Raw genomic sequence first — 14273 nt, 5'->3', positions numbered from 1 at the left:
CTGGCATGTTGGCCCCGGGATAGGAGACACTTTGTGTATGTCAGGCCCCTCCATTTTATCTGCCTTTCCTATAACCTCCTCGCTGCGGCTCTGGACCCCAACCTCCTCCCCAGGCAGATTCTCGTGCTGACAGTTTTCTGCAGAGGCTGCTGCTGCCATTTGTTCCTAGGGAACTCGGTGCCCGGTGGTGGGAGGGACGGAGGGGGAGCAGGGCAGCCGGGCTCACATTACACGGGCTGGGCCGGGACCAGCCGCGCCAGCCCCCAGCACTGAGCTATCTGCTAATTGGAAGCAGCTGTTCGGGTTTGGTGACTCTGCATCCACTGAGGTCACCGCTGTCTTCCCTGCCGACTGAAGCCTGCGGAGCTCACAGGAGCGGAGGGCTGCTGCACGCGGATGGCCTTCTGCCCGTGCTGGACGGGTGCAGTCTGGCAGTCACTTCTCCTGCCCACGGGGCAGCTGGGCTCTGAACCTACCCGCTTGCATCCAGGGAGGATGGAAAGGGGGAAGTTCGTGCAGACTTACCACCGGTTCCCCAGCCCAGAGGCCTGCTCCGGCGGTCTCAACTGTTCCTCAGGCTCCTCAGGTTCACTCTGCCGGCTTTCTCCCTCCCCCCAGGCAGCCCGCGACACCCTGCTGCGCTGCCTTCAGCCTCCCGAAAAGCACACCGCTAATCAGAGAAATTCATATCCGTGCCCTGGTCTGTGGCAGGCACTACCCCAGACCGTTCAGCTTCGCGTTGTCCCCCGAGCCATTGCGATTGCCACAGGAAGCCTTGTCCCTTTACCTTGGACCCTCCTTTTCCTTTTGACCGCACTCCTTTCCCTGGGCTTTGGTCTACCTGCCCGGCAAGACTTAAAACCCTCTTCGCCGTACCTTCCTGTGCCTGAGCAGGGGGATCACAGTAGGATGGGCTTCATCACAGAAGCAGACCTGGACCCCGTTTCCCCAGCGCTGCGTGCTCTGCGTGCGCGTATTCCTGCCCCAGCTGTGGAAGCTGAGCTAACTCAACAGGGAGAGGGACCTGTCCAGGGCCACTGAGTTGGTGCAAACCCCCAGCCAGCAGCCCAGAGATGCGAGTGCCTTCTTTTGGCTTCTGCTCCGGAGAGATGAGTATTCAGGTGTGCCAGGTGCAGGAACACTCTCTGGATTTACTCGTCTTAGTCTGCCGGCACTGGGTGTGTACGTATGCTTCTAGTTCCTATAGCTCGCTGAAGTAAATAAACACTTCTTTACATGTAGGAAACACTTCTTTAGGACTGGTCTTCTTGTCACTAACCTGGGATTTCCGCTGGCAAAGGTCCACCCTAAGCAGCTGTTCCGAAGTGGGAAACAGGACCCCGAAATACTCACTCTGTGCCCCCGGAAAGGGTTAACACCGCTGTAGGGCCCTGTAGGCCAAGGCTGCCATTCTTCGTCCCCAGACTAGGCAAGAGAAGCCACCTCCGTCCCCCAAGGCGGGGAGGTTCCTGCCATCCCACGTCTGCCATGAGCCGCTCCTGAGTGTGGTTATGGGACCAGCAGCAGATGCTTTCAAGAGAGTCCAAGTGTGAGCTCATGCTGCCGCCATCCCTGCAGACCACGGAGCCTCCTTTAGCGGGGGCTCAGCGCGGCGCTGGGACCGCTGTGCCCTGCGAGCACCGCGACTGCCCGCTCGCGGGGAGGGAGCGCAGGGCCCCGGGGGCGGCAGCCCCGGCCCGGGGACAGTGTCCAGCGTGGCCGTGGCCGTGCTGCTGCGGGAGCTGCTCCTCCCTGCCCGTCCCTCCCCCACGGCTGCAGTGAGAAGAAGCTACGGCAGGGGGAAATGGAGGGAAGGAGCCAGAAGGAGCGAGGAGCAGCGAGCGGGAGACAAAGGAGGAGAGGGAGCAGGGGAGGGTGCGGGACCGGGAAGGAGCCGGAGCGGCTGGCAGCTCGGAGTGAGTCGCTGCGTTCCTGCCGCGCTGCCGCCTCCCTCCATGGCACCGGCCTGGGCACCCGCAGACCCCTGTGCCAGGCCGCACAAGGAGCCCCAGGGGACGGGTTTCAGCCTGGGCGCTCCCAGCTGCGGGTGCATCCTTGGCGATACAGCCCGTGTGATTTACGGGCCGCGGGATGGAAGCCTGCCCTGGTTCTGCTGCCCCCTCCCAGGAGCAGCAGATCTGCACTTCGTGTTTCTGGCAGCCAAGTCCCCGCGGTCCTGAAAGGCCTGCTACCGGGGCATTTCAGCGGGAGTCACTTGTTGGGCTGTCTCCCAGGCGGAGACCATTTTTTTCCGGGGTAGAGAGGTGCTAGGCTACTGCTTATTCAAAGACCTCGGCAGTCTTGCAGACAGCCGCTCCCAGCTTTGCAGGAAACATTCGTCTGTTAGAGGCCTGGGAAGCCTCTGCTCTGGGTCAGCCGACGCCAGTGCTGCCAGCAGCGGTTAAGACGTGAGGGCTGGTGGTTGAGAAGGACGCTTGGCCTGTGAGCAGGGTGTATCAGCCAGTAATCTCAGCACGCTGACTTAGGTGTGCTCTGCTCGTCCTGCTCTAGGTGCTGTCCCAGCCCTTCCTTGTGGGCTCGCTCGGCTCTAACTCACTCGGCTCCTTGCGCGGGTTTGGTGATACCGTGCGACCAGGCAGTGGGTGCCTGGCAGGCCTTCGATCCCCATGGGTTTTTCTTCTGTCCTTCCTTTGCTGCTCCCTTTTAACCATCCTCCTCTGATCTGCATTCCTTGCAGGATTAAAGAACACGCTGCAAAGGAGCCTGAGCCACCCCCTGTTCTGCAGGTCGCCGGCAATGGAGCAGATGAAGGGATCAGCCGTGCTTCTGCTGGAGCTGCTAATTCTCGGGGGCCTGAGGGCAGGGAAGGGCTCCGCTGTCCTGGGCACCTTGGATCTACAAATAGACGAGGAGCAGCCAGCCGGCACCATCATTGGGGACATCAGCGCTGGCCTGCCTCCTGGCACCACCGCCTACATGTATTTTATCTCGGCACAGGAGGGCAGCGGCGTTACCACTGACCTGGGGATAGACGAGAACACAGGTATCATCAAAACAGCCCGTGTCCTGGACAGAGAAACCCGAGACCGATACAGCTTCATTGCGGTTACCCCAGAGGGCATCACGGTAGAAGTGAACATCCAAGTTAATGACATCAATGACCATGCTCCAGCCTTTCCCAAGCAGCACAGCACTTTCCAGATCCCGGAGCATACACCCATAGGCAGCAGGTTCCCCTTGGACCCAGCCTTTGATGCCGACAGTGGCCTGCTCAACACCCAAGGCTACGTGATTAAGGGCGAGAATGTGGGGCAGGCCTTCCGCCTGGAAACGCGCCGAGGACCCAATGGGGTCCTGTATTTGGACCTGGTGGTCAGCAGCGTCTTGGATCGGGAGAACCGTTCGTCATATTCCCTGCTGCTGGAAGCCTATGACGGTGGCTCTCCTCCCCGCAGCACCCAGATGACACTGGATGTGTCTATCCAGGACATTAATGACAACGCCCCTGCCTTCAACCAGAGCCGCTACCATACTCTCATCTCGGAGAATCTGAAGCCTGGCAGCAGCATCCTGCAGGTCTTTGCCTCCGATGCAGACGAAGGTGACAACGGGGATGTGGTTTATGAGATCAACCGGCGGCAGAGCGATCCCGACCAGTACTTCACCATCGACTCCCGGACTGGAGTCATCAAGCTCAACAAGGGCCTGGACTACGAAGTGAGGAAGGTGCACGAGCTGGTGGTGCAGGCACGGGACAAGGCCGTCCATCCCGAGGTCACCACAGCCTTCGTCACCATTCACGTGCGCGACTACAACGACAACCAGCCCACTATGACCATCATCTTCCTGAGCGAAGACGGCTCCCCTCGGATCTCTGAGGGGGCCCAGCCAGGCCAGTACGTGGCACGCATCTCCGTTTCGGACCCGGACTACGGTGAGTACTCCAACGTCAACGTCACCCTGGAGGGAGGGGACGGCAAGTTTGCCCTCACTACCAAGGACAACATCATCTACCTGATCTGCGTGGACCAGCTTCTGGATCGGGAAGAAAGAGACTCCTATGACTTGCGGGTGACAGCCACGGACTCAGGAACGCCGCCGCTCCGGGCAGAGTCGGCCTTCGTGCTGCAGGTGATGGATATCAACGACAATCCTCCGCTCTTCGACCAGCAGGAGTACAAGCAGAGCATCCCCGAGGTGGTGTACCCCGGCAGCTTTGTCCTGCAGGTGACGGCTCGTGACAAGGACCAGGGTCCCAACGGGGAGGTGCGTTACAGTATCGTGCACGGCCGCGACGCCCACTCCAGCTGGTTTGCCATCGACCCAGCCACGGGTATCATCACCACCGCTGCCCCGCTGGATTACGAGCAGGATCCTCAGCCGCAGCTGACGGTGCTGGCCACGGACAGGGGAACCCCCGCGCTCTCTTCCTCGGCTGTGGTGCACGTGGTGCTGCAGGATGTCAACGACAACGAGCCGGTGTTCAAGAGCAACTTCTACAACGTGTCCCTGAAGGAGAACACCCCCGTTGGGACCTGCTTCTTGCAGGTGGGTGCGACTGCCGGCTGAGCCCGGGGAGGGGAAGCGCTGGGAGTGGGAGAGGGGGCACAGCGCGGTTGCCCGCTTTCTGCACGTGGGCACCGGTGCGTGTGAGCGCCGGGCGACGTCGCTGCTACTGCAGGCACCCCTCGAGGATGTCCCCGTGCCAGGCAGCGTGCTGACCGCGGCCGGGCCTGGGGCCACGGTGCCGGGCGTTGCAACACGAGGGCGGTGCTGCCTCGCAGGCCGGGGTGCTGGAACGGGGCTCGAGTAAAGGAGTCGATCTCCGGAGAGCCGCTGCTAGCCAGGCTGTAACTTCTCCTCCTGCCTGTAAGACCATTAGCTTGAGTTCATCAGTGTTTGTAGGGCTGGTTGTGAATGTTAGCATTAATTATGCATGGCTGGTATAGTTGCATTAGCTGGGCAGCAGCAGTTTTGTGATACTCTGTGCCGCATCAGCCTTCACGCGGTGAGAGCGGGTGAGGCGTGGGGAGGTGCTCCCCTGCGGCAGGCTCGTGGACCCCAGCCGTGCCGGCGATGCCACGCGGGGTGCGTTTTACGCGCCCTGCGTTCGCCGTTGCCCAGCCGTAGCAGCTGCCCGGGAGCCTTGGCTGCTGCGGACAGGTCCTGCAGCCTGTCCCAGGCCGCGGAGCAGACGTGGCTCGCGGGGCTGGCGGCGGGGCGGCGGCGGGGGAGCAGAGCAGGGCACGGCCAGCCGAGGCGGGGTCCGGCACGTTGGCCAGGGCGCGTGCCGGTGAAGCCGGGACAAGTCCGTGCTGGAATCGCGGGGCCCTGGGCTGGTCCTGTGGGGCTGCGGGAGGCTGCGAGGCCGAGTGGGGCTGTGTGGCCGTGGGGCAGGAGGAGGGAGGGGGGGAGGAGGAGCCCTGGGGCCTGTGGGGTGAGGCGGGAGGAGCCCCTGCCCCGTGGGCCCGGCAGCCAGGCCAGGGGAAGGGTCTCCGGATGGGCCGGAGGAGGAAGAGGAGGAGAGGAGAGGAGCTGATGGAGGAGCGTCCTGCCGGGATGGGGAGCTGTGGGGGGGGCAGTGTGGGGCAGGGCAGGTGTGGGGTGGGCAGTGTGGGGGGACGGGGGCGTGGGGTGGCTGAATGCAGGGGTGGGGGGGGTAGGTGGGGGCAAAGGGGAGGTGGGCAATGGGAAGGGGCTGTGGGGCAGGGGCAGGTTTTGGATGGGGCAGCGATGTGATGGGGTGGGGGGATTGGGGCGGGGGGGATGGAGAGGAAGGTTTGGGGGGGGGAGGGCACATCTGTGCAGGGCAGCACCCCCCCTTCCAGATGGGTGGGGAGGGGTTGGGGACAGGGGCAGGGTGGGGACTGGGGACGGAGGTGGGGAAGGTGTCCGGGGTGGGGGTGACATCAGGGACAGGGACAGGATGGGGACTGGGGACGGAGGTGGGGAAGGTGTCCGGGATGGGGGTGACATCAGGGACAGGGGCAGGATGGGGACTGGGAACGGAGGTGGGGAAGGTGTCCGGGGTGGGGGTGGCATCAGGGACAGGGGCAGGATGGGGACTGGGGACGGAGGTGGGGAAGGTGTCCGGGGTGGGGGTGGCATCAGGGACAGGGGCAGGATGGGGACTGGGAACGGAGGTGGGGAAGGTGTCCGGGATGGGGGTGACATCAGGGACAGGGACAGGATGGGGACTGGGGACGGAGGTGGGGAAGGTGTCCGGGGTGGGGGTGACATCAGGGACAGGGGCAGGATGGGGACTGGGGACGGAGGTGGGGAAGGTGTCCGGGGTGGGGGTGACATCAGGGACAGGGGCAGGATGGGGACTGGGAACGGAGGTGGGGAAGGTGTCCGGGGTGGGGTGACATCGGGGACAGGGGCAGGATGGGGACTGGGGACGGAGGTGGGGAAGGTGTCCGGGGTGGGGGTGGCATCAGGGCCAGGGCCAGGATGGGGACTGGGGACGGAGGTGGGGAAGGTGTCCGGGGTGGGGGTGACATCAGGGCCAGGGCCAGGATGGGGACTGGGGACGGAGGTGGGGAAGGTGTCCGGGGTGGGGGTGACATCAGGGCCAGGGCCAGGATGGGGACTGGGGACGGAGGTGGGGAAGGTGTCCGGGGTGGGGGTGACATCAGGGACAGGGGCAGGATGGGGACTGGGGACGGAGGTGGGGAAGGTGTCCGGGGTGGGGGTGACATCAGGGACAGGGGCAGGGTGGGGACTGGGGACGGAGGTGGGGAAGGTGTCCGGGGTGGGGGTGACATCAGGGCCAGGGCAGGATGGGGACTGGGGACGGAGGTGGGGAAGGTGTCCGGGGTGGGGTGACATCAGGGCCAGGGCAGGATGGGGACTGGGGACGGAGGTGGGGAAGGTGTCCGGGGTGGGGTGACATCAGGGACAGGGCCAGGATGGGGACTGGGGATGGAGGTGGGGAAGGTGTCCGGGGTGGGGTGACATCAGGGACAGGACAGGGTGGGGACTGGGGACGGAGGTGGGGAAGGTGTCCGGGGTGGGGGTGACATCAGGGACAGGGCAGGATGGGGACTGGGGACGGAGGTGGGGAAGGTGTCCGGGGTGGGGGTGACATCAGGGCCAGGGCAGGATGGGGACTGGGGACGGAGGTGGGGAAGGTGTCCGGGGTGGGGTGACATCAGGGACAGGGCCAGGATGGGGACTGGGGATGGAGGTGGGGAAGGTGTCCGGGGTGGGGTGACATCAGGGACAGGGGCAGGGTGGGGACTGGGGACGGAGGTGGGGAAGGTGTCCGGGGTGGGGGTGACATCAGGGACAGGACAGGGTGGGGACTGGGGACGGAGGTGGGGAAGGTGTCCGGGGTGGGGGTGACATCAGGGACAGGGCAGGGCTGGCCGGAGGAGCCGCGTGCCGAGGCCGGGGCGCTGGCGGGGCCGCCTCGGCTGCAGACCCCCCCCCGGGGAGGCCCCTCCGCTCTCCGTGCCTTCCTGTGCCGTGCGGGAGATGCTCTGGAAATGCAATCGGAGATGGCGGCGGGGCCGGGCGGAGGGGCCGGGGCGCCGCGGGGGCCGCGGGGAGGGTGCGGGGGGCTGCGTGGCCGTGCCGCGGGGCGGTGCGTCGCGGGGGCAGCCCCGGCCCCGTGCCGGGCAGGGGAGGTGCCGGCCGGGCGGCCCGCGGCGGCTGGAGGCTTGGCCGGGTTTCGAGGGTCTTGGCCGGGCCCCCGTGTTTCGTTTGGAAGCGGCGCGTCTGGGCCGAGCGCAGGTAACTCCCGCGTGGCCCCGGCACAAAGCAAACAGCTCGCACATCTGCTGCTGCTTCCTCTGGGCCGGGAAACGTGAGAGGATGGGAAAGGAGGCTGGCCGGGCTGCCGGCTCGGCTCCGGGCCGCCGCGGGAGCAAGCCAGGCCGGGGAGCGGGGCAGAGAGCCGCGGGGCTGGCGGAGCTGTGCCGCCCCTCCGGACCCCTGCCCGCGGCGTCCGTCTCGCCCTGAGTTTGGGCTCAGGGGACGCTGGGGACGCGGCGGCCGCGAGCCAGCACCACGTCCAGGCTCGCCCGCGCCGGGAGCGCTGCCCCTGCCCCGCGTGTGCGCTCGTGCCTGCCTGACCGGCTCTGCGGGCACCACAGCCCATCCCGCCCTGGGATGCCCCGCGCCGGCTTGGTCCAGCCCCGTGCCTTGCTCCCGAGAGCCCGGGCCACGAGCGGCACCGCCAGCACGGCGTGCGGGAGACGGCGGCCTCCGCGGTGGCGGGGGGGTTTGGTCCTCCAGCAGACTGCTGTTTCTGAGCAGCAAACCCTGAGAGGAGCAGCTCTGCTCTCAGGCGACGGCGTCTGCTCTCTAGGGCAGGGCAGAGAGGCGGGAAACGCGGCGCTCGTGTGAGCGACCGGGGAGACGCGAAGCGTGGCTGCATCTCCCGCTCCTCCCCGTCCCCGCCGCCAGGTCGGTCTTTGTGTTCAGCTCTGAGAGCACGTTGCTGGCCAGAGGAAGGAAAAAAACCTCTACAAGGAAAAAAAATCCCGTCTTCTCTATTTATTACTTGTGTTTATCACGGGCCAGGTCCCACAGCAGCAGCCCTGTGCAAGCACGGAGCAGAGAAAATAGCGATCCCGCAGTCCAAGGCTGCGATAAGAGAGGAGCAGCCGCAGAGCAGGAGCTGAAAGGGTCAGTGGACACCGCAGCAGCAGAGAGCAGAGCAGGAGGTGGTCACTAGCTGCTTATTTCCCTCATACTCTGTTTCTCTTTGCGGCCGTGGACTGATGATGTCGAAGCTTTAGGGCTCCTTGTACCACACTCAAACACTATGGTTACACGATGTGAAGCACAGTTCTGGTATAAATTCGCCCTGCTGGCTCAGATTTGTTTTAAACATTATGTTGGATTGATTTTGTACCAGCAAGCTGTGTGCATGGTCAGATATTGTCTTTCTGGGCCTTTCTAACTTCTTAAACTAAATCGAGTGTTCTCTGGCAGCCAGCAAAAAGCACAGAGCTGCGTAAACTCCATGTTGCGTGAACTGGCAGATTTGACAGAAATGTGAATGCGATGAGATGGTGGGTTATTGATTCCTGCATAGATCCAGTATTAATGACCTTGGAGCCAGGGCCTCTATATCTGCATTGCACCCATACGCGTAAACGTAACTGCTGGGGGAGGAAAACATCAGAAATCAAAAACCGGCCAGGAGCATGCCGAATGTATACCCTTGTCTTGCCGTTTTGAGGGCAAGTCTCCTGAGTTTCGAAGTCCGAGTCTGAGGTGCGACCGTGGGGCTGGTGCTGCACGCACCGCGCCCGGGCAGTCTTGGGGGTGCGCGGGACAGCGAGGCCTGCCCGAAGGGCTCTGGAAAAGACCAGGCACCGAAATATACACTGTGGGTGCTGTGGCACCAGCAGAGCCATGAGGGGATGGTCCCGACGCACGGGTGCTGCTGGAGGGGGCGGCCGTGCGAGGACGCGGGGACAGCTGTGCACGGGGACTGGGACAGCAAGAGGAGGAACAACTCGCTGACTTTGCTGCTGCAGAGAGCGGCTGGAGGTGGGGAGGACATCGCTACGTGCATTTGTTTCCTTGGGACGAGGGATTTAGCATTAACCTATTTTCAGAGCTTTGTATGACATAAAACAGGCCTCCCCCTCCTCAGAAAGGGGAAGAAAAGCCAGGATGGGGAGATGCCTGCGAGCGTGCAGGAGGGAGGGGGGCATCGTGCTTCAGGCTGTCGCGCGGGGGAGCCGGGGGTACGTGGGGAGCAGGGACGGGGGGAGATGCTGGTACATGGGGAGGCTGTGGGGGAGGTGAGCGCTGCTGTTACCGCCAGAAGAGCTGCGTTTGTTCCAAATTCCTGTGAAAGTTATTTCCTCGCGCTGCCAGCAGCCTCCTCCTGGGCTTGGCACAGCAGCCAGCGCCATGATTAATTCAAGTAGCATTTCCCCTGGAGCTGCAGCAGCTTTTCCACTGCAGCCGAGAGGCCCCAGCCCCTCGCGCTCCTCTCCCCCCTGCTCCGCTCCTCCCCCGGCCCCAGCCCCAGCCCCTCGCAGGCTCCCTCCTGCCTCCGGCTGAGCCCCAGCCCCCTCGCAGCCGCCCCCCTCCCCTGCCCTCCCCTTCGCGCCCCGGCCCCCGAAAACACCCCTTCCTCCCCCAAAGCCTGGCTCGCACCCTCGCTGCTCCAGGCCCCCCCACCCGTGCTCGCCGCCCCGAGCCCAGCCTCAGCGGCACACGCTGCCCCGCCACGTCCCCTCCCGCCGGCTGCGCAGACCCGCTCCGAGGCCCAGCCCGGCATCCCGGCTGCGGTCCCTGCCGGCACCGGCCCCCCCGAGCCGCGGCCGGACCCTGCTGCCCCCCACCCCCCACCGCTGCTGCCCCTCGGACACTCCTGCACTGCAGCGGCCTGGCTCCCCGCCCTGCTCATCCCAAACCCCCGTGCTCGGGGGCTCCTGGGACCCTCCAGCTCCCTGCTGAAGCTCCGTCTCACTTACCTGCTCCCCGCCAGCAGGGACAAGCGGGTGCCGGCGTGTGTCCCGCTTCCTGCACCTCACCCTGTCCCTGCCCCAGCGGTGCCCGGCTCCCGGGGGGTGCGAGCGGTGCTTGCCCGGGCGCCTGCGGTGGCTGCAGCCTCCTCCGGGACCACAGCCTCACCCTCCATGGTTCTAGCTCCCTGCCCCTGTCTGTGTTCAGACCACTTCCCTCCTCCCAAACCCCAGGGCTCTGCCCATCCCAGAGCGGTGCTGGGGGCCCCACGCTGCTCTGCCCATCCCAGAGCGGTGCTGGGGGCCCCACGCTGCTCTGCCCATCCCAGAGCGGTGCTGGGGGCCCCACGCTGCTCTGCCCATCCCAGGGCGGTGCTGGAGGCCCCACGCTGCTCTGCCCATCCCAGAGCGGTGCTGGGGGCCCCACGCTGCTCTGCCCATCCCAGAGCGGTGCTGGGGGCCCCGTGCTGCTCTGCCCATCCCAGAGCGGTGCTGGGGGCCCCACGCTGCTCTGCCCATCCCAGAGCGGTGCTGGAGGCCCCACGCTGCTCTGCCCATCCCAGAGCGATGCTGGGGGCCCCACGCTGCTCTGCCCATCCCAGAGCGGTGCTGGGGGCCCCACGCTGCTCTGCCCATCCCAGAGCGGTGCTGGGGGCCCCACGCTGCTCTGCCCATCCCAGGGCGGTGCTGGGGGCCCCACGCTGCTCTGCCCATCCCAGAGTGGTGCTGGGGGCCCCACGCTGCTTGCCCCGCTCTCGGCACCTCGCTGTGCCTGGCTGTGACGCCCGGTGCCGGTCCGTGCCCGGGCCGCGAGCCCCTGCCCCTGCCCACGGCTGCTGGGGCCGCGGGGAGCCGGCGCTGCTGCCGCCGTGCGGATGGCCCCCCCGGAGCATCTCCTGCCGCCGGCTCCCTGCCGCCTCGGGGCCTGACCCTCGCCTCAGCCACGCGCGCGGGACGGTCTCCGGGCCGAACGCTGACCCCGCGTGCTCCCCCGAGGCCCGAGCGGGCTGGAGGCTGAGACGCGGCCCGGGAGCCGGCGACCGCTCCCGAAATAGCCGCCGCGGCCGCTCCCTGGCTGCTTTCAGCCGGTCGGCGGCTGTGCCAGGGCCGGGGAGGGCAGGACGCCTGGCACGCGACCAGGCAGAGCGGGCCGTGCGTGGGATCGCTGACCGCACTGGCGCCAGCCTCCCCTCCTCTCCCACCGAGCGCCGTCACGCCGAGGGCGGGAGCCCGGAGCCAGATGTTTGCCAAAGCCGCAGCGCAACATGTGCGCGGCAGAGCTGCAGCCGGGGCAGGGCTCCAGACGAGCTCCCTCCCCGCCTGCCGACGGGAGAGCTGGAGACGGGACGGAGAGCTAGGGGATGGAGCCCCGGGCTGCCGGGAGGCATCTCCATCCCTCTCCAGCACTGCGGGCTGTGCAGGGGGGACGCACGGGCCAGCGGTGGAGCTGGGGGGATGATGTCTGGGGGGCTCCGGTGGATCCCCCCGGGCGGGTCTGCGGGAAGGAGGAGTCTAGACTCCCACGGGTGATGCCGCCGAGGACCCCGGTGTGGGTCTGTGCCTCTCTGTCCCTCCGCCCTGGGAGAACGCAAGAGCCTCGGGGCCCTGCTCTCCCCCCTCCCGCCCTGCCAGGGCGCTGGGAGCAGCAGGCAAAATGGCAAGGTCTGAAGGCCTCGGTGCCCGTCTCTGCCCTCCCACCTCTCCCTGCGGTGGGCAGGGGCAGAACCGCCCGGGACCTGCCCTCCTCCCTCCTCAGCAGTCGGGGCTTCTCGGGACTCCTGCCGTGTCCTCTTCCCCCCTAACCCCAAGACACCTCGCCGCTGCTCTTTGCCGTTTGCTTCTCTACTGTGGCCGCAGCAGCGCTGCGAGGTGCCCTGGGAATGAGGAAAGCCTCCGTGCTGCGGGGAGGCAGGGGCGGGCGGCAGACGCTGCTGCGCGGTGGTGCCGGCGCTGCACCCGGGGCTGGGCGTGCGGAGCGGCTCTCCCGGGAGGACCGGAGCTGCAGGGCCGGCGGGGGGGCTCGGCGGGGCCTTTGGCTGGAGGCCGGTGTCGCTTTCGGCATCAGCCGACATAAGCCTGCGTGTGCCTGTGCGTGCTTGACTTTGGCCAGTGCGTATGGGTCAGTCGTGATGTTCTGTGCAAAGAACGATAGCGGCGTGACTGAGGCATCTCCGGGATGGGGCAGGGTGGCCAAACGGTTACCCTGTTCCCTAAGTCTTGGGAAACCTGCTTCGGTTCCCCCCTAGTACAGCCTTCTCCCTCTTGGTGCCCCTCTGCCTGGCTGCGGCAACAGTCCCGGGCCACAGGCTGGAGAGTGCGGGAAGACCTTGCTGGTGCCTCACGGTGCGTTGCAGTCCTCCCTGGGCCTGTCCGGGCGCTGTTCTGGCTCGAGGCGCTCCGGAGGGTGTTACCTGCCGAGATACCAGCTCCGGCAACTGCCTCCTTCGCTGGGAAGATGGGGGCAGGTCTCCTCCCGGGGAGCCAAGTTTGGTCTGAGAAGAAGCCTGTCTGGGATGGAAATGGCAGGGGTGCACGTTGCCTGCTCTGCTGCCCAGTCGCCCTTTCCCCACGCCCCTACGTGTTGCCCCGTTGTCCACCCTCTGCCCGTTGTGCGGCCTGCAGCAGCACCCGCCAGCAAGAGCAGGGCTGGCTGGGGAGGGAGCGCAAGCCCGGCGTCGAGGGTGGCCCCAGCACGGGGGGCCCGTGCCCTCCCTGGCCAGGGTTCAGTCCCCCTGTACTCGGGTGGGGCTGGGGGGACGGTGACAGGCTCCATCGACAGCCCCAGACGGGATGAGGGAATGGATCGGGTCCAGGATCCATCCAGGGAATCCATTCAGGGACAGCAGGAGGCAACACCAGAGACGAGGCCACAGGGTAGGTCCGGGGTCCATCCGACAGCCGGGACTGCAGACAAGCTACCTACAGAGCAGGTCCAGGGTCCGTCTGCACCAGCCCGTCGTCAGGCCGGGAGAGCAGGGAGCGGGGCGGGACCGGGCACGGTCAGGCAAGGACTGAAGGCCCAGGCGTGGGCTGAAATGTAGCTCCTGGACCCGTGGGCAGCTGGTGTAGCTGGAGGCCTGCAGACTCCAAGCCACCGTTAACTGGCAATGCGTTGACCTCCCTGTAGGGACTGGTGCCAGTAAGAGATCTTTATGTTGCCGTATAAAAGAGGATCGGGGTGTGAATTTGAGCACTGGGTCCTCGGTTACCTATGCTGCTCCACCTCCAGCTCCTGCCTGGGCTCTGGCTGGCTTCAGAAGGGCCAGTGCACAGCAGTGCCAATACGGCCATTGGGGCCACTTGGCCACCGGGCCAGGGGACAGTCCCAGCATGATTTTATTCAGTGGTAGACACAACTGTAGTGTTTTTAGCTTATTCCTGAGGATTGCAGTTTGCAGGATGTGGAGCTGAAATTCCATGTTCTGAGACAACTTGTGATACTTTATATAGGTCCTGAGGAGGATGGTCCCAATGTGAATTTTGGGCACACGTCACCTTTGCTTCTGGCTCCTGCAGAGAGGGTGATATTAGGGAGGGACCTGATACCACCAGCATCATTGGTACCGACACCAGCCTTAGCAAAGTTGTCGTCAGCAGCATTTTCCTCAATGAGAGCAGGAGCAGATAGTCCCTGAGTGTGTGCTTGTTTAGCAGAGACTGTGCGTGGTTTCCTGGACATGTTGCTAGAGCAGGCTACAGACCTGGCACCAAGGCATTTCACCCAGATATGTCCTCGAAGGGAAGTTCTCCCCATCCCTTGGCTGTCAGTCATTTGTGCTCCTGAGACACTGCGAATGGTGGAAGTTTCTGTGTGGACATCTCCATCTTGACTAGAGCAGTGTCTCGAACAGAGCACGTGCCCATTTCTTTCCATTC

The 14273-nt window shown here is 65.3% G+C and overlaps 1 protein-coding gene across 2 annotated transcripts in view; it reads left to right on the top strand.

Moving 5' to 3' along the window:
• DCHS1 (dachsous cadherin-related 1) overlaps positions 1-14273 on the top strand; it is a 52762-nt gene that overhangs the window by 1863 nt on the left and 36626 nt on the right. The window contains exons 1-2 of one of the 2 annotated variants that reach the window (XM_064505332.1): positions 1767-1916; positions 2699-4509. In XM_064505332.1, the coding sequence (XP_064361402.1) occupies positions 1805-1916; positions 2699-4509 (1923 nt within the window). In that variant the 5' untranslated portion in view covers positions 1767-1804. Of the gene's footprint in view, positions 1-1766; positions 1917-2698; positions 4510-14273 lie in introns of those variants that run through there. The other variant, XM_064505333.1, reaches the window with a different exon arrangement.

Source organism: Dromaius novaehollandiae, chromosome 1, assembly GCF_036370855.1.
Source record: "Dromaius novaehollandiae isolate bDroNov1 chromosome 1, bDroNov1.hap1, whole genome shotgun sequence".
In the NCBI taxonomy this organism is placed as follows: domain Eukaryota; kingdom Metazoa; phylum Chordata; class Aves; order Casuariiformes; family Dromaiidae; genus Dromaius; species Dromaius novaehollandiae.
This window is presented reverse-complemented; position numbering and strand designations above follow the sequence as displayed.